At 41.9% G+C, this 17,897-nt stretch overlaps 3 protein-coding genes across 14 annotated transcripts in view; 2 read left to right on the plus strand and 1 right to left on the minus strand.

Moving 5' to 3' along the window:
* Nucleotides 1–17,897, minus strand: part of LOC310708593 (podocin-like) — a 671,219-nt gene that overhangs the window by 304,117 nt on the left and 349,205 nt on the right. The gene's annotated exons all lie outside the window — the stretch shown is intronic.
* On the plus strand, nt 1,559–16,814 carry LOC310708577 (uncharacterized protein). Its single transcript, XM_083507160.1, has 7 exons — nt 1,559–3,175; nt 5,309–5,383; nt 6,093–6,137; nt 7,604–7,687; nt 8,956–9,024; nt 11,810–11,848; nt 13,440–16,814. The coding sequence occupies exons 1-7, from the start codon at nt 2,719–2,721 to the stop codon at nt 14,255–14,257; spliced, it is 1,587 nt and encodes a 528-aa protein (XP_083363286.1). The 5' UTR covers nt 1,559–2,718; the 3' UTR covers nt 14,258–16,814.
* CEP350 (centrosomal protein 350) overlaps nt 16,961–17,897 on the plus strand; it is a 63,331-nt gene continuing 62,394 nt past the window's right edge. For 9 of the 12 annotated variants that reach the window (XM_083506912.1, XM_083506929.1, XM_083506916.1 and 6 more), the window contains exon 1: nt 16,963–17,432. The gene's annotated coding sequence lies outside the window, so the exon portion shown is untranslated. Of the gene's footprint in view, nt 17,433–17,897 lie in introns of all 12 variants that reach the window. The other 3 variants (XM_083506910.1, XM_083506906.1, XM_083506945.1) reach the window with 1 other exon arrangement.

Raw genomic sequence — 17,897 nt, forward strand, 5'->3', positions numbered from 1 at the left:
GCCAGGAATTAGATTGGAAGAAGATTGGAAAAAGTTTAAAGACTATCTACAGAAATACTGTAAAATTAATGAATGTTAGAAAAATGCTGGAATGAAGTTATATGGCTTTAGTAGAAATGTTATAAGGAATTAAGTATAAATAGAGTATTAAAGGGAAAAATAAGGTTAGAATGTGTTAAGATAATCTTAGGATAGAAAGCAGAGGAAGATGGAAAGGAATTGCTGAAACAATTAATAGAAGTGGAATACAAAAAGGGAGGTGTGAGGAGGTCTTTGAAATAAGTGAATGAAAGATAAGATATTGAAATTGTTTGATGTGTTTTAAACTGTTTTTGTTTTGTTTTGTTAGTTTAATGTGTCAGTGTTATGTAGCGTTTTTGTATTGTATTGTTTATTTGTGTGTGTGTGTGTGTGTGTGTGTGTGTGTGTATAGTGTTTAAATTGTTGGGAAAGTATTTTTTTTTTAAAAGGAATGAACTGGGAGGCTGAGCCAGGAGAAGAAGCTGTGAGAATACATTTTTTTAAAATAATATTTTATTAGGTTTTATCAATAAGGAGATTCAAAAGAATACAAAAACAGATAGATACAAAATTACAAAATACAAAAATACAAACATTAAACACAAAAAAGACAAGAAAAAAGGAAGAAGAAAAACACATAAAAAAGAAAACAAAACTCCCTCTTTTTAAATTTCTCTTTAGTTAACTTATTTTCCTGACTTCCTCACGCCTCCCTTTTTTGTATCCCTCTTTTTTAAAATTTAGTTCAGCAAATTCATGAAGCTGTGAGAATACAGGCTACTTAGGTCTCATTCCAGTCAGGAGGGGAGAGATTCTGCTACAAAAAGAGAATAATAATAATAATAATAATAATAATAATAATAATAATTTATTTATACCCCGCCCATCTGGCTGGGTTTCCCCAGCCACTCTGGGCGGCTTCCAACAAAACACTAAAATACAAGAAGACGACTCCCAAACCAGTTAAGAGGGGTGTGGAGACCCCTGGGGTCTGTTACTGTCCAAGGGGTGTGTAACCGACAGAAAATACCACCTTGCTTAAGAACCAAAGCATTAAGCGGCAAGCAACAACTGAGACAGAACTGAAGTGAAATAGCATTATAATCTGAAGTATCCTATGCTTTACCCACTTGTGCCATAAACTTCCTTTGTTTAATAAAATATTTACTGTTTATTTGATCAATCCTGCCTGAGACTCCAAATTATTAAATTTTCCCTCACACAAGTTAATCTGGGGTAGTTTGTAGGAATTTGTGGAATTGGTGTTCTGTGAGGGGGGTGCTCTATAGTTAAGCAAATGGTGCCAGGGGGAAAAGTCCTGTTGCACCGTTGCAGGAGTTAATGGTGAATTCTGTCACCTATTTTTCTAGAAAAATAGCACTCATAATAATGATGGTCTTTTAAAAATTTCTATTTATGATTTTAAATTTTATACATTTCCATCATTTTACAACCATGTTAACATTTGGAAACTCGCTTTCTTCCCCCTCTTTCTGCGGTTCCTTAAATTTATTTTTTATATTTTACGCATATTCCAAATTAACTTTATTCATCTACTTTAGATGTGTATAAAACCACAGGATATGTCCCTCTCAGGTGACTAACTAGGGCTGAGCTTTGCGCTTTGGCAGGTGCTTGTGAGCTGAACCATCATCAGCAAAAATGCTGCCGGCTAGAATCTGAAGAACTTAATTCCAAAAGGGGCTTAAGTCCATTTTGACAAACAACAAAAAAATTCCAATTTTGGCCTGTAGATGTTGCCTTGAGTCCTACCCATAAAGTAGGGTGGGGGAAAGAGAGAATCATGTATAAATGTTGTGCCCAAATCACTGTGTCTTGAAAAGTCGCCTTTGCGTTTATAAAAGGGGGGAAAGTAGTCAGAAATAACTTCCTTCCAAAGAAAATGCCGGCCAAAACGGACTTTAAAGGGAATTAAGCTTTTCATCTGCGAAGGGCAGCAGAAATTGGGGCAGCGGCTCCCCTCGGCAGGTGCGGGGGGGGAAAGGCGCCCTGTTGCTGCCAAGGAATGAACCTGCGGGGATGTCGGCCTATTCACACCGACACGTAACGCGGCTCCCGGCGTCGCCCTGCAACCCGATCTCGAGCTTCTCCAATTGTTTTATATTTACACGGCGCCGCAGAAGGGTGCTTTAAAAACCTCCGCTCCCCTCCTGCCCGACCTATTTGCTCTCCCAGGCGGTAACTGCAGCTGGGCCGGGCCTTCATCCCGCTCCCTTCATTCGCCAATCCCAAGGCTAAAGCGCGGCTCGGCGAAGGAGCAGCCCGGCCCTACGCCTCGCCCGAGAGGGCCACCCTCATCTCGGCAAGCTGCGAAGGAGCCGGGAGAGCGCGGCGGCCTCCTCTCTTGGGAAGCCGCTCGTTTCGCTCCGAGGCCGGAGAGGCGCCAAGGAAGAATTTCCTCAGGAGGAGGAGGAGGAGGAAAGTTGTGCTCGTGTGAATGCGCGAGTTTCGGGGAGGGAAGGAGAGAGACGGGGCAAGGGACTGAGGCGGCCAAGCAGTCGGCGGAGGCGAGCGTGAGGAAGCGGAGTTTTGCTTATTTATTTACTATATTACAGGACGAGGCGGGTGGCAAGCTGAGCCGCCTTCGCAGCTTCTCCCCCAGTGGCTGGCTGCGTATTAGCCGGGGGTTTGAAGCCGGCCAGGCCCGCCAAGGGCGGCCTGAGCGAGCGGGAGGCGATGCTGGGAGAGAGCCCGGCGGTTTCCTCAGGATCCGGCGGCGGCGGCGGCGGGGCCTTCTGTCACGTGACGCCCAGGCCGCCCCTGAGGAGAACCGCCTCTCAAGATGGCGGCGGCGGTGGCGGCATCGCCTCCACTCCCCTCAGCAGTTCCACTCCTTATTCCCGCCCGGCCGGGAGGAAGCCGCCGCGGCGGGGAGTGACTTTCTCCGAGGAGGTGCTGGAGCACCCGGCCACGCCGGCGAGGAGGCTGCGGAGGAGGAGGATGAGGGGAGCGGAGGACGACGTGGACGAGGAACAGGAGGACGACGAAGGGGAGCCGAGCGAGGAAGCGACCCTCGCCGCGCCCTACGTCCTCCGCTCGGCCGGGAGGCGCCACCCGCCGACGCCGTTCAGGAGGCCCGAGAGGGCGGAGGAGCGGCAGGCCCCGCGAGAAGCCTCGGCCGCCTCGTCGGAAGGTGAGTGGGCAGCGGCGGGGGCGAGACTGGCTGGCTCGCTTCGGTTTGGTCGAATAATAATAATAATAATAATAATAATAATAATAATAATAATATATTTATACCCCGCCCATCTGGCTGAGTTTCCCCAGCCACTCTGGGCGGCTTCCAATCAAGTGTTAAAAACAATACAGCATTAAATATTCAAAACTTCCCTTTTAAAGATAGGATAGCTGCTTATTTCCTTCACATCTGAAGGGAGGGCATTCAACAGGTTGGGCGCCACCACCGAGAAGGCCCTCTGTCTGGTTCCCTGTAACCTCACTTCTCAGTGAGAGAACCGTCAGAAGGCCCTCGGCGCTGGACCTCAGTGTCCGGGCTGAACAATTGGGGTGGAGATGCTCCTTCAGATATACAGGACCGAAGCAATCCTTCCTCCCCCAGCCGACATTGGTGGGACTACAGCACCCATCATCTGTGACCTGTTGGTTAGGGGTGATGGGTTGTGTAGTCCAGGAACCTCTCCAGGGGCTCATGGTTGAAGAAGGCTGTTTTCAGGGTGGTGCAGGTGGTTTCCCTACACACATGGGCAAAGCCAAGGGGGCACAACATTGGGAAGATTCACACGGGACTTTGCCCTTGCGCAGGGTGCCATATTACGAAAGGGTACCTGAAGTCTGCCTCTGCTGGATTGGAAGTCCAGTGGTTGGTGGTATCTCACGGAGGCCCCCTGATGGAGTTTTTTTCCAGAGAATTCCCATTCAAATTATATCTTTGGGCTGCAAACCCTATATATGCTTATTTAGGAGTAAGGCCCATTGAACTTGGTTGGGCTTACTGTTATAGAATCATAGAATAGAATCATAGAATCATAGAGTTGGAAGAGACCACAAGGGCCATCGAGTCCAACCCCCTGCCAAGCAGGAAACACCATCAGAGCACTCCTGACATATGGTTGTCAAGCCTCTGCTTAAAGACCTCCAAAGAAGGAGACTCCACCACACTCCTTGGCAGCAAATTCCACTGTTGAGAAGGCACAGTCAATTTCACAAGCTGCAACAATTCTTAAGTTAGGTTTCTGTTTCCTTTTCCTCATTTTCATCTATTTTGAATGCACAGAAGGAAAGAATTGCGTAAACAATAAGTGACTAAGAAAAATGGTACGTGAGGGATGTCATGGTATGTAAATGGTTACTTTTTGCCTTTAGCTTAAACAGTCATACCTTGGGTTACAGACGCTTCAGGTTGCTTTTTTTTGGGTTTTGGCAGTTGTGCATGTGCAGAAGCGACAAATTGCCACCGGCGCAGGCGCGCCGCTGCAGGTTGCGAACGTGCATCCCGCATGGAGCATGTTCGCAAACCGATCGTCCACTGTATATTGTTAGTCTCTAGGAATGTCTACATGTCTTCTCAAAGTAAGTCATAGGCCCAGTTGCATATCATTGTAAAACAGTACAGTGGTACCTCTGGATGCAAACGGGATCCGTTCTGGAGCCCCGTTTACATCCAGAAGTGAATGCAACCCATGCCCACGTGGGTTGCAATTCACTGCTTTTGCGCATGTGCATGACGTCATTTTGACCGTCTGCGCATGCGTGAGTGGTGAAACCCGAAAGTAATGGAGCGTGTTACTTCCTGGTTTCGCAACCCGAAAATACTTATCCCGAAGCAACTTCAACCCGAGGTATGACTGTAGTTAACTGTTATCAGACAATGTTGCTTAATTGACATAATTATTGAAACTATTTTAATCAGATTCTGTCAATTGTTCTATGCCCCAAACATGGGGACTTTACTTGTCACATAAGCATATTTTTCTAGCAAATAATGTTTTAATGATTCTGTGATCATTTGGCGGCGGGGGGGGGGGGGAATGGCTAACCAGTAGTAGATATTTGGAGCATTTCTTGATTACATCTTCAAAAATCTGCCTTGCTTACCTATATTTAATGTTATGTCTTAGTGACAGGTGTATAAAACCTGTGAAGGCCAAATATTCAGTCTCTATTTCAGAGTCCTTAGGGGCTCATGGGTTGCATGTTCTACTTGTGCTCTTAAATTGATGCCTTTTCTCCGTAATTGAGGGATATGAGTGGCTGCAGTAGCTATTTGATTACTGAATTCTTTGCATTTCTACTTTGCTTCCTTTGGTAGGGAGTAAAAACATCTTGGGAATTGCAGATGACTCTGAGCTTGTTCGACCAGCTCTTAGAAGAAGTCCAAGGACAGGTAAAATGCCTACAACAGTCTTGAACAAAGTTGTGTTGCTCTATATCACGTGGATGTAATATGTACAGTGCTTACATGTACATATTCATGGAAATTCAGAAATCTGACTAGATTCAACTGATTCTGACTCTGGCTGTTCAGATTCATACAGTTTTATACAGCCTGTTTGCTGCTGCATTTGCATGAGTCTGGAAACAAGCGTGATTCCTTGTTGCATCTGAACTGAGAAACTATGGTTAGGATATGCTTCCAAGCAAGCCAGGATTTGGAAGTCATCTGTAAATAAATTGCTTCATATTTTTGCATGTCTGGAAATTGTTGGCTCCTTATTCAGATGCAATGGGAAGCTATGGTCAACTGCAGCTTGTTACCCCGTTTCCACAAAGAGTGGGATAATGTGGGGTCAAAAAGGCTGTGTGCAGGTAAACAAAGCTCATGTATATCCTGGTTTATTATACCAGGATTTGATTGTCCAAACATATCCTCAGTAACAGTTACCCAGCTCCTATTTTTTGTTCCTTTATTTATACCAATAAAACAAAGGAACAAAATATAACTTTGCATTTCCAAGAATTGTGGAAGCTAGAGCTGAAGTAAATGTATTTTCCCTTGTAGCATTATTTGAAATCTCACTTCACAAATTGACCAGCTTTCTTTTTTTTACTTCTTATTATATTGATTACTAATGAATAATTTCTTGTCTTAACAGGGCTTTCTTATGACCAAGCCAGAGACTCTACAAGAAATAAATCAGGTTGGATCACTTTGCTTTTAAATTTCAGAAAGGCAGCTATTATAATCTGGGACTTACGGCACACTAAAGCATATTGTGGCATATGCTTTTTGTGCGCCAGAACCCAAATTAATAGATGCATGAAGTGCTATCCCTATAGGGAGGTACATTCATGTCTACACATACACATGGGTATGAAGGAATAATCTAACTGGTGGGACCCAGAGGTTTGTGAAATGCAGTAGTCTGTGGTGTTGCCTACACAGAACTCAAATTTATTTATACCTCACCCTTTGTTATAAAACATTTCCAGGTATATTGCAAGAATGTAGTAAACTAAAGAAAATAGCAATTATTCAACAGATTTCTAATGCTACCATTTTAACAAAGATTAAAATTGCAGCAAATTAAAAAGTCATTGCCTAGATCCATGATGACAATAAATTAGGAACTATAAGAGCTTCTCTTAATTGAGGAGCTACCTGTTTCATCTGAGATGGCGACAGCACTATTGATATTTTTATCAGCATGTTCATGTTGGAGGAGGGGCTTCTTACAGGGGGGATTTAATTATTTATTAGTCATTACTGTTGGAGTAGACTTACAGTGATTCTGTCCCAATGTGTTGTAGCCTAACACATGTAGTAGGTCACACTTTGGATCTAGTGTTATCAATTAAACTGGAAGGTGGTCTAAATGGGATATTTAGCTAAACTCCCATGTTATAACGAGACGGCTACCTGTTGAGGCTTAAGATTGTATGTAGTGTGTGTTCTTCTCTGCAAGGGTAGTACAGTAGCACTTTGGTACTCGAACGGCTTGGCTCCTGAACAAATCAGCTCCCGAATGCTGCAAACCCAGAAGTAAATGTTCTGGCTTGTGAACGTTTTTCAGAAGCCTAGAGTCCAACATGGCTTCCACAGCTTCTGATTGAGTGCAGGAAGCTCCAGCAGCCAATCGGAAGCCGCACCTTGGTTTTTGAAGCATTTCAGTAGTCAAACGTACTCCCAGAATGGATTACGTTCGAGACCCAAGGTACCACTGTAAACCTATTCCTATGGTCTTCTGGAATCTAATGGATTTCTGCATGTTCTTGGAGCTCCAGGTGGTTCTTTCAATACTTTGGTCACTTTGTGAAACGTGGAAATGACCAGAACAATTGACAATTAAACAGTTGTTCCTGAGCATCCACTCCCGTGCTGTTGAGCTGGCTAGACTGCTAATATGGACCACCTATATTGAAGCAACTCTGCAATCTTCTAGGAAGTGTCTGAACTCAATTCAGTGTGGTGCTCTTTATGTGCGTATTTCTTAAAAGTAAGTTCGTTCTTGAAATATGCATTTAGTCCAAAGTAACTACTCATCTTAATGAATTAGTTGAAGCACATGGCTGACCAAACCTAAATCTAAAGATGGGGCTGTAAGTAAATATGGGATTAAATAGTTTTATTGCTTTAGGCTCTGATTCAACATTTGTATCTTTTCAGAACATGAAGCAACTGAAGTGGAGAGTGAAAACAGACCTGAAATCTGGCATGATAATTTTCAGTCAGCTAGCAGATTCATAGAAGGTAGCAGTTGCCTGTTTTCCTATTCCTGGCAGGGTGTCAGTTTGTTATGTGGTGCAGGATCTTTTTGTATTTTATCCACTGCGGTTTTCCAGAAATTTAGGCAGCTCATAATATAGAGCTATAATCTGTGAGGAATTCATTGTGGCACCCATAGATTGAATTGTGCATATCCAAAAGCGGTTGTGTGCATTGCCTGAAACTCTGGTTGGATCAGAGCCTGTCCATGCAGGTAGCAGTTTGACATGCAACATAGTGATAAAACATAAAATGACTCTTGATGCCAAACGCCGGTATCATCCACATTCTGTTCTCACAGTGGCACCAACCAAATACCAACAAGAAACCTGCAGGCAGAACAAAGCACAATAGCACTTCCCAGCTCATATCCCCCAGCATTTGGAGGCATGTTGCTTCTGATCCTGGAAGTGGTATACAGCCATCATGACCAGTTGCTATTTAGTCTAGTTCTCCATGAATTTGCCTAATATTTCTAAAGCTGTACTGGTTGGTAACCATCACTACAAATTCCACAGTTTAACTATGTGCTGCGTGAAGTAATTCCATTTAGCTGTCTAGTAACGTGAGAGAGAAAAGCTTATCTCTATTCATTTTTTCCACATGCCTAGCTTTATCATATCGTATCATATTCCCCTCCTGCTTTTTTTTCTAAACTAAAAATCCCTAAACATTGTAAACTTTTCTCAAAAACGAGTAGCTCCATCCCCTTCATCATTTTGGTGGCCCTTTTCTGGATTCCCCCCCCCCAAGCTCTACAATTTTTTGAGGTGCAGTTACCATAACTGTTCATAGTATTCCAAGCACACCAAATCAGTTCCAGCAAGTGGAGACCAAATCTGTGGCTTGGGATTTTTTGCCCCACTGTGCATCACTTTGCATGTGCTTACATTGACGCTTTGCATTGCCATTTTAATTCCCATTTCCCCAAGTTTACTTCCTTTTGAAACTCCTTGCTATCATTTTTTTGTTCTTACCATTCTGAACAATTTGGTGAAATCAGAAAACTTTGTAAGCTGCTAACCCTTAACCTACAGATATTCTTACCTCACCTGTCTGCTTAACTTTCTGATTGAACTATCGTCTGGGGCTCCCTGTGCCCCTAGAGCTGGGTTTCCTTGCAAGCTTGTCTTACTCTTATATCCCTAGCTAGCTTTCTCCATCTAGGGCTCCTTTTGCAGTCTTAGGATTGTGTTGGTTCCTTGTATCACTAATGTGATGCCGTATTTTTTTTCTTGCATCCTCTTTTTTAGATGCACATTATTTTGTTCAAAAACCACAAGGGCTTAATCAGAAGACAAAGTTAAGAGCGAGAACGCAAGGTTTGTATGGAACTTCAGTTTTTGTGTGTGGGTATTTTGCCTGCTTTTATTTTAAAACTTTCATGTTTATAGCTGTAGGTTAAATGTGTGTTCATTCCACATTACATGATTATAGCAGTGTTTCCCAGTGTGCCGCGAGACGTTGCCTGGTGTGCCGTGGGAGGGAGGCGGGCGAGTCGGGCGGCGAGAGGCGGGGCGGCGGCGGCGAGGAGAGGCCGCCCAGCGCGGGGCTCTCGCCGTCTGCCTGCGTGGCGCTGACGTCACGGGGCTGTAACGTGCCCCACATAGGCACACGCGGGGCGGCGAGCTCCCTCCCTCCCACATCCCATCGCCGCTCACTTCGGCTGGCCTACTGGGCTGTCGCAGGCGGAAGGCCTGCGCATGCACGAGGTTTTCGCGCCTTCGGGATTCCCTTCACGCCTTCCTCCTCCCGGGTCCTTGAGAGCGCGGGAAGCGGCAGCGCGAGACCGGCGTTGAGCCTGGTAGGTATTGCGCTTGCCAAGGCAGTCATTTGGGAAATGAAAACTTGCAAAGCAAGCAACCAGTTCAATCTGAAGTACGTGTATGCTTAATATCCTGTGTCTGAAACCTGTTCTGCCCCCTCCCCCACACTTGGTGCCATTTTCATCTACACATGCAGCAGAGTAAGTTGACCCAGAATAGTACCAATTCAGATGGCAGATGGGAGAATGACAGTGCTGAATGCTTTCCCATGTAGAACAGTCCCTGCAAATAAAAACCTAGCATATTTGGAAGAGGGATGCTAGCCTAACCATTACCTTCTATGCTGTTACTATTTTTTTATTTTTTTTTACATAAGTAAAAAGTGACCTTTCCCCATCTGGCATGGTGGTGTGCCTCGAGATTTTTTTCATGAAACAAGTGTGCCTTTGCCCAAAAAAGGTTGGGAAACACTGGATTATAGAACACTGACAGGATGATATGCTAGATTTAGTTCTGGGTTGGAAAGTAAAAGAGGAGAGATTTAAGACATTGGTTTGGCAGTGGTATATAATGAAATAAATACAGACAGACAGACCTTGTTAGTCTGAAACATTGGGTTGTATCCAATGAAGTTATCCTGTTTGTGCAAGGATTTCCACTTGCACAGTGGAACCTCCTTGTGCTCCCCTCTCCCCAAATGCCCCCATGTGGCTCTGGAAGGTGGAGGAATCCCATAGAACAGATTTGAGTGCAGGAGAGTCAGGGAAAGTTCTGTTGCACATGTGGAAATCCTTGCCCAAACAGGATGACTTTATTGGACATAGCCTGTGGTTGAATAAGAGGATTTCCCTGCGTTCTTCTAAACAGATGCATTTTTGTTGAAAGTGTATCTAAATGTGAGGTCTGAATTCATAAGCATATAATGTTCATATTGTCCTAGGTAGGTGTGATAAGAGTGAAATGTTCCAGTACTATGTTTTGGCAGCAGTGCATGGAATTGGCATTAAACCCAATATATTTCTCTTGAAATATATGCCCCACTTGATACCTGTTGTCCCAAACCTATTTCCTTCACGTATTCCCCCTTGCATAGATACTTTCACTAAAATAAGCAAGTGTAATGAGGTTTATGTAAGGAAGACTCTAAGCTCTGTTGAAGGCTTTGGACACGGAAACAGAAATATTAGGTCCTATCATGAGATCTTTTTTCAATTTTTTCTGTGGGGAAAAAATGGAAATCTGGGGGAGAAAAACCTTGAACTTTTATGTTTGAATAATTAATGAAATGCTTTTTAAGGCAGGGTTTTAAGATAATGTGTTGACTATAGTTCACTTTCTCAAAATGGGTCCCAGTAACTTGTTCAGATAGTGGTAGCCTTCTGTCATCATGACAAGCTATGTTTTAAGTGTCACAGATGAGTTGTATTTGTATTGAGCCTCTGGCTCACAACAAATACAAAAACTACGGTAGGCTTAGTGTTAACTAAACTTTCTGATTTGGACAGCACAGGGAGCTGAACTTAACAAAAAGCGGAAACAATGTTCCTCAAACCGTCCTCTACCTGAATGCATAGCTAGCCGTAGGCATTTCTGACAAAAGAGCCATGACATACAGTCCAAACATGGCTATTGTATTGGGTAATTACTAATACTGCTTGGCTAAATACTTTCGAAGACTTGCAAACAGTTTGAAGAGGGATAATTGTTTGTAGTATGTACCACCTTGCCACTGTTTCCTCAAAGTGATGCAGGGTGTGTTTTTTTGTTTCATCTTTTTCAATAATGTTGACTGGAATGGAGTCTGTTTTTTTTAACCCAAATAATAATACTTGCTTTTGTTTATTGTAATGCTTCCTGTTTTTCCAACTGGCAAAAATATATACATTTAGTACAGTATTTTAAAGATGGAACAGAGAAAACTGTTGCATTTGTAACAATTTGAACAAAATGTAGATACTTAAATTGTGCTATACACTATAAACTAAGGCATTTATACTCTGCTACATTTATTATGTAATAAGTTATACAGAATATGTTTTATAGCCTTAAAACAGCAAAGCAAATTTACAACTGAGAAAAATGCATGTTAAAACAGCAAAGCAAATTTACAACTGAGAAAAATGCATGTTCCAGAAATTATAAATATTATAGCTACTTGGATTCAAATATGAATTCCTGTTGTGCTGTTCTCCTGTTGCCTTATGGATATGATGATAATATTCCTCTTTTTGTAGGAAGACAATTTGGATCATGAAGTTTATGGAATTTATTTATTGAATTTTATTTGAAAATAATTGGATTGGTTTGCACTTAAATCTTGTCTCTTTGGTTTGTATTCTAGCCCATGTGCCAAAGAAACAACCACATGCTGCTCCGAAAAGTAAGGTATTTTCCTCTTTCAGACTATGTGTAGTTGTTGTGGTGTCTGTTCGTACCACCGATAAAATCTAGTTTTTTTTACTGAAATGTGTTTGACAACCTTGCACCTCTGTAATTATGTAGAATCTAGAATCTGTAATTATGTAGAATCTAGGCTTTTAATTGGGTGGGGAACTATTTTGCCTCAATGGACTAGATCTTTCTCCACTGCACAGGCCAACTTTGATGGTGGGAAATGCTTGACATGTTGGGATGTTCTGCCCATGTGTCAAAATTCTGTTGTTTAGCGCTTGGGTACTACAGTTCAAGGGGCTTTTCTAGTCTTATGCTGGGCATAATAATAATAATAATAATAATAATAATAATAATAATAATAATAATAATTAATAATAATTAATAATAAACAATATAATATGTTATTTATATCCCGCCCTCCCCAGCCGAAGCCGGGCTCTAAGGTTGGCAAAATTGCTTTCTGCAGGGATTGGTTGTGCAGTTAGATTTCTCATAGGGAACTTGGTTGCACAACCAATCCATCATGCTTGAACACTCTTTCCATCAAAGGAAGAGCAGTTACTTCAACTTTGCTTCCTGCAGAGTTGTTCGAGCAGAAAAACACGTACAATAGGTATTTTCCTTTTGAATGAGGAGGGAATAGCCTTAAAAGATCTTAAAACATACCTTCTTGTTCCTTGTGGTGTAAAAACACTACCAGCTGAGCCTTATTTCTGGTGATCTATTTCTGTTGTGATGGAATAGGGAAGAGCTATAGCTCAGTGATAAGAGTACACATGCAAAAGGCCCCATGTTCAGTCCACAACAATTTCAGATAGGACTAGGAAAGATTCCTGTCTGAGACACTGGAGAGATTATGGCAGGTGGGGATAAACTACACATTACATTGAATGCGAATTTGTGCAGTTGCACCTTTTTTAAAAAAGAAAAAATGCAGACATGGGGGTCTCACTACAGGTGGGGTCAATTGTTATTGGGCTGCACCTGTTAAGAGGATATGTTACCCTTTCCCCTCCCTAAGTCATATTTAGGAGGAAGTCTCCCCCCACCCCTGCAACTATGAGGCAGATCCCACTTGGCTATGAACAGGAGGTTGTTTGCATCTAGCAATCTTATCTGCAGATGGTCACAATCCACAAGTTGGTTGGGGAGAATATTTATTTCACTCACTTTAGCAGACAAATCTATTGGTTGAGACTGGAGAATTTTTACTTAAAGATGTATTTTTTCCAGCAGAAACAAGCTTGCAATGAACAATAACGGAGAAGCCATAAATACTGCCAAATACTGACTTTAAGAATGCCCGCTTGTGCCATGTGTGAGATTTTCAGTCCCAGTATTTCATTTATGAACATTTTTCAAAAAGCAAGCTTTAATTTGCACTTGTTTAAGTTAACACTTTGCTTTTTGCTGTTTTTCTGGGGAAGCCCAATTCTTTTGAATTGTCAATAGTGTGCCTTCCAATCTGCCTGAAATGGTGATGAAATCAGCCAGAATAATAAAAGCAACTTCTAAAATGAAACTCAGATGTATGTATTTTTTTCTCATCCTTTGTTTTGTGTATATGTGTGCACTAGGTTCTAAACAGTCTAATCGGGGACACGCATTTGCATGGATTCTGCCACTTATAGTAGTAGTAGTAGTAGTTTGCCTTGCTGGTGGTGGATGGTATGCGCTTCAGGATTCATCGTACCGTAGTTTGGAAAATAACCTGCGAACTGAAGCCCTGAAAGCGTTTCAGAAACAAATGAGAGATCTCATGAGCAGCTACCCAAGTCAAGACAAAAGGTTGTGGAAGGGAATCCAAGTCATCTTGGAGAAACGCCTCAACTCTTCTCAACCGTTTTTGCAACCAGCTGTTTTATTGTTCACTGCTGCAAAAGAAGCTGAAGGTGCCCTGAAATGTTTAAGCAACCAGCTTGCTGATGCTTTCTCATCCTCGCAGCGCGCTTCTACAATAAAAATTGATGGGGCCAGCAAAGCCACTCTAGACAGTGATGATGTCAAACTCCTTGTGGACGAAGAGTTGAGTTCTGGGTTCAAGGGAGGCAGGAAGGTGGCAGTCGTGCATCGATTTGAGTCGCTGCCTGCTGGTTCCACCCTGATATTTTACAAGTACTGTGACCATGAGAATGCAGCATTTAAGGATGTTGCCCTACTTTTAACTGTTCTTCTGGATGAGGAAACTCTAAGAAAGGACCTTAGCCCACTGCAAGTTGAGGAGAAAGTGAGGGACTTCCTCTGGGCTAAATTTACCAACTCAGACATGCCAGGTTCCTATAAGCACATGGACACAGACAAACTGAGTGGGCTGTGGAGCCGCATATCCCACCTGGTCTTACCTGTGTGGCCTGAAAATGTCCTTCCTCAGGAAAACTGTTTGCAGGTGAAATAATATTTTTGTAAGAGAGAATGAAAACAATACAGCATGTACATCTATTAATGGCTGGATAGGGTTTGTATTTCCAGCTTGGTAATCAGAACTGACACTTTTCGGTGTGTGCTTCAAAATTTTAAATCTGATTTATTCCTTTCCAAATAAGCTGGAAATTCACATATTAAGAACTTGTAGAGCATAACATAGTTCTGTTTATGTGACACTCCTGTAATTCTTAGAGTTCAGGACCTTGCATCTCAAAATAATATGGATTGCTAGAACTACTTAACAATTTGAAGTCCTTTCAGAGAATATTGCAAATGGGAGCAACAAGTTAATGAATAGTAATAAGCACATGGTTCTGTCATCTTTGTACTTGAAGTGTATTAGAATAAAATGCAAACTCAAAGGTGTCACTAATACTTCGTATATCCAGTAACAACTCTTGTCATCCATTTACCAAAATCTCGGATGGACTAACTCTCCTATAATTGCAGGCTCTGGGAGTTTGCTTTAGCCACATCCTGTTGTTGGGTTTGATTGACATAATGATGCAATTCAAATTTCTAGTCAGGAGTGGCAGGCCTTCACACACAAACACAAATGCCCTGTCCAGATTCTAACTTTGGGATTGTCTTCACAATGCCAGTATTTTTAATTCAGAACTACAAGGCTCGTCAGTCTCTGTTGATCCACTGCCAGACTGACCAATATGAATTTCCTTTTGCATATGGGAGTCCCAGGTGGACAAGATGCAGCCTTTGTAAACACACATTTTTGCACTTGTCCCAAAAGGAGTGAAGGAATCACTGATATAGATTAACCCATAGTTCAATCAAGATTTTTAAAAGTGTTGTACTGGTGTGCTTCAAGGTCCTTCCTTTCTCAAAATAATTCACTCTTCTGAAACTTGTGAATATTAAATATGAAATTATTATTTTAGATAAGCACAGGTTTTAATGGTGCCTTTGCGCTGGGCAGAACTTATTTATTGCAGAAATGAAGACTAAAGTCCCCCCCGCCATGGTTTGGATTCCTGCCCTGCAGGAAGATGGAACTTTCCATGTAAAATTTGAATCTGACAACTGGTAAAGTGTGACAGCCCACATATTTTGAATGCTTCATTCCAGACAGCCTTCAGTTTATGTCAGGCTATACATCTTAATTGTATATGAATGTATGTACTTGAATGTAAATGGTAATGTGCAAACCTCAGGACTTTGATACTTACTGATTCTTATGTAATTGAGCCACTTGGATTTTACTGTGTTTGAGAAACTTGCAAAACCTGCATTTTCGAAATATGTTCTCAGCACAGTTGTCATCCTTGCTTTTTGAAGATTCACCAGAGTGCCATTCTTTGTCCCCAAGTGTATCTACAGTAAGTGGATTTTAACCGCGGAAACTATGGCCGCCTCTGGGAGTGCTAGAAAAGCCCCTGGCCATGTTCTGTAGAATGTTTTTTCTTTATTTGGGAGCTTTTGCACATGATGCAGCTACACATTCCTTCCTGACTCAAGGTCAGAAATCCTTTAGTGGCTTATATTAAAACTGGCTGTCATACCTTTGAAGTGAAGATTCCTGGGGCCTAACACTGAATACACCTTTTTCGAGTGTGGAACTCAAGCGGCAGCCAGAGCACATGGAAATGTTTATGTATACATGAAGGTCTTAAGAAAATATTTTCCTGTAAAGTGGTTTATAAAGTGTAGGCATTAGGGTCTTGAAGTTTTCTAGGCCAGGAACTCATAACTCGTAGAGCTCAGGTCACCAGCACCTCCCAAAAGGCCATTTGCTGTGGGAGGTATGCCCTTCTGAGCAATGGTGTTGGGAAGCTGCTACAGGAACAGGGATTTTCTCAGAATTGGGTAGAGGTTCACCTTTGTACCATTCCCTTAACAGTGTCTCACCCCCCCATCCCATATTATTCAGAAGGGCCCAGTCCTCCAGAAAGGGGAAATCTCCCTTCCATTTACTTGTTAACCTGGGATCTAGTTGCACTGTATATAGTTATGTCTAAATAATTTTAAAACATGTAAATTCCTATTTGTTGACTACTCAGCTGTTTCTTAGTGCTACTCTAATAATATAAGAGATTCCATACATCCTGCCAGCATAATTATTAAATGAATGAGTGGACAGAAAATCTTTATGAGGAGTGGCTATAACAGTTGTCTTCTCTATTAAGTGTATGCTGAACATTTCGTGTAGGACTTTTTGGTAGTGGCTCCTGGAGCGTCAATACTACTTTGCACTGTTCATGAACTGAGCTTCCTAACAATCAGCAAATCAACTCTGTGTTCATTGGATGCTTCTGAAATACAATAGCTTTTAATTCCTGGAGATCAACCGATGGGACAGATAAATATAGTATAAACTTACTGCCATATATTGCTGCTCAGCTTTTCAATACTATAGTATTTATTTTCAATATCCTTTTGAAAAAAGATTGTTTCTCTGTTGTGTTTTTTAAGAATTAATTGTACACATGATCAACATATAGAAACAGACATTAATTTGATAGCTTTTGGCTGTGTTACAGAAGGGCAGTATCAATAAAAGTAGTGATTCCAAATCTGGGATGGAGTTATATTAATGCTCTGCTTTATTAAGATTCATTTACAGCACCACAGCTCAAAGAAGTAGCGTTAAAACTAGAGCTGGAGACAGCTAAGAGGAATAGAAAGTTTGCCTTGTAAAAGGAAGAATGTACACAAGTTATTTTTGGCACCAGTTTTCATTTCGCAGCTTCCTCTGGTTCTATCCAATTTCAAACCACGATAGTAGAATATGGATTTTTCTGAGTGTGGCCAATTCTCATCCCGGCCTTAACAGGTGGAGGCAGCCCTTCCCAAAATACCATCAGGCTTCCTTTAACGCCGTTCATGGATCATCTTTGGTTTCAGTTGCAACACCCAGCTGCCACTTTCTATTTTTAGGAGGGGTGTGCAAGAGCCCCGTGGAGTGGAAAACTTTCCATCGCCCCTGTTTTACAGTCACAATAATCTGGCTGATGTAAAATGATAGCAGGCTTCTTTACATACAGTCCTCCTCTCTTTCACTGCCAGCATTTAGATTGCCCAGCTACGATTTACTTGCTTTGTGAACTTGGTAGAAGTTCACCCGAAACAGCTTTAAAATGCAAGTCCTCTTGGTTCTTCCCTTACTTGCCATCTGTGCTTGTTTCCAGCAGGTAAAAGCTTTGTTGCGTTTCTTAAAATGCTAATTATTTTCTCAAAAAGGGTCACGTTAAAAATGGAATATGACTTTCCCACAAAGGACCAGGGTTGTCTTGTGTCTTCTCCTGCTGCAGGCCTGTAGGTTTAATGGGGAAACACTGAATGAAGCAAAATCTGTGGCAAGTGGAGTATCTATTTCTTTTGGTTTTACTCACTAGTAAAGCAAAAGCAAATCTTGAGTGGATTTTTAAAAACTATTTAGAGGGGGTGAAGTGGCAATCACTGTGAGTAGGGAATTATGGTGATCACCCCCAAAGGTACATTTCTGAAAATTACTTATAGAAACTGGCTTCTAGTTTATCAGCATAACTAGTAAATTAAACAAGCCATGCAATGTTCAAAACTGTAATGCTGCCCTATTAATCTTATTTAAAGTAGCCTTTTGCAGGAATTAGAATGGGAGTAATCAGCCTTTGCCA

Source organism: Podarcis liolepis (genome assembly GCF_965112155.1).
Source record: "Podarcis liolepis genome assembly, chromosome: 6".
NCBI lineage: Eukaryota > Metazoa > Chordata > Lepidosauria > Squamata > Lacertidae > Podarcis > Podarcis liolepis.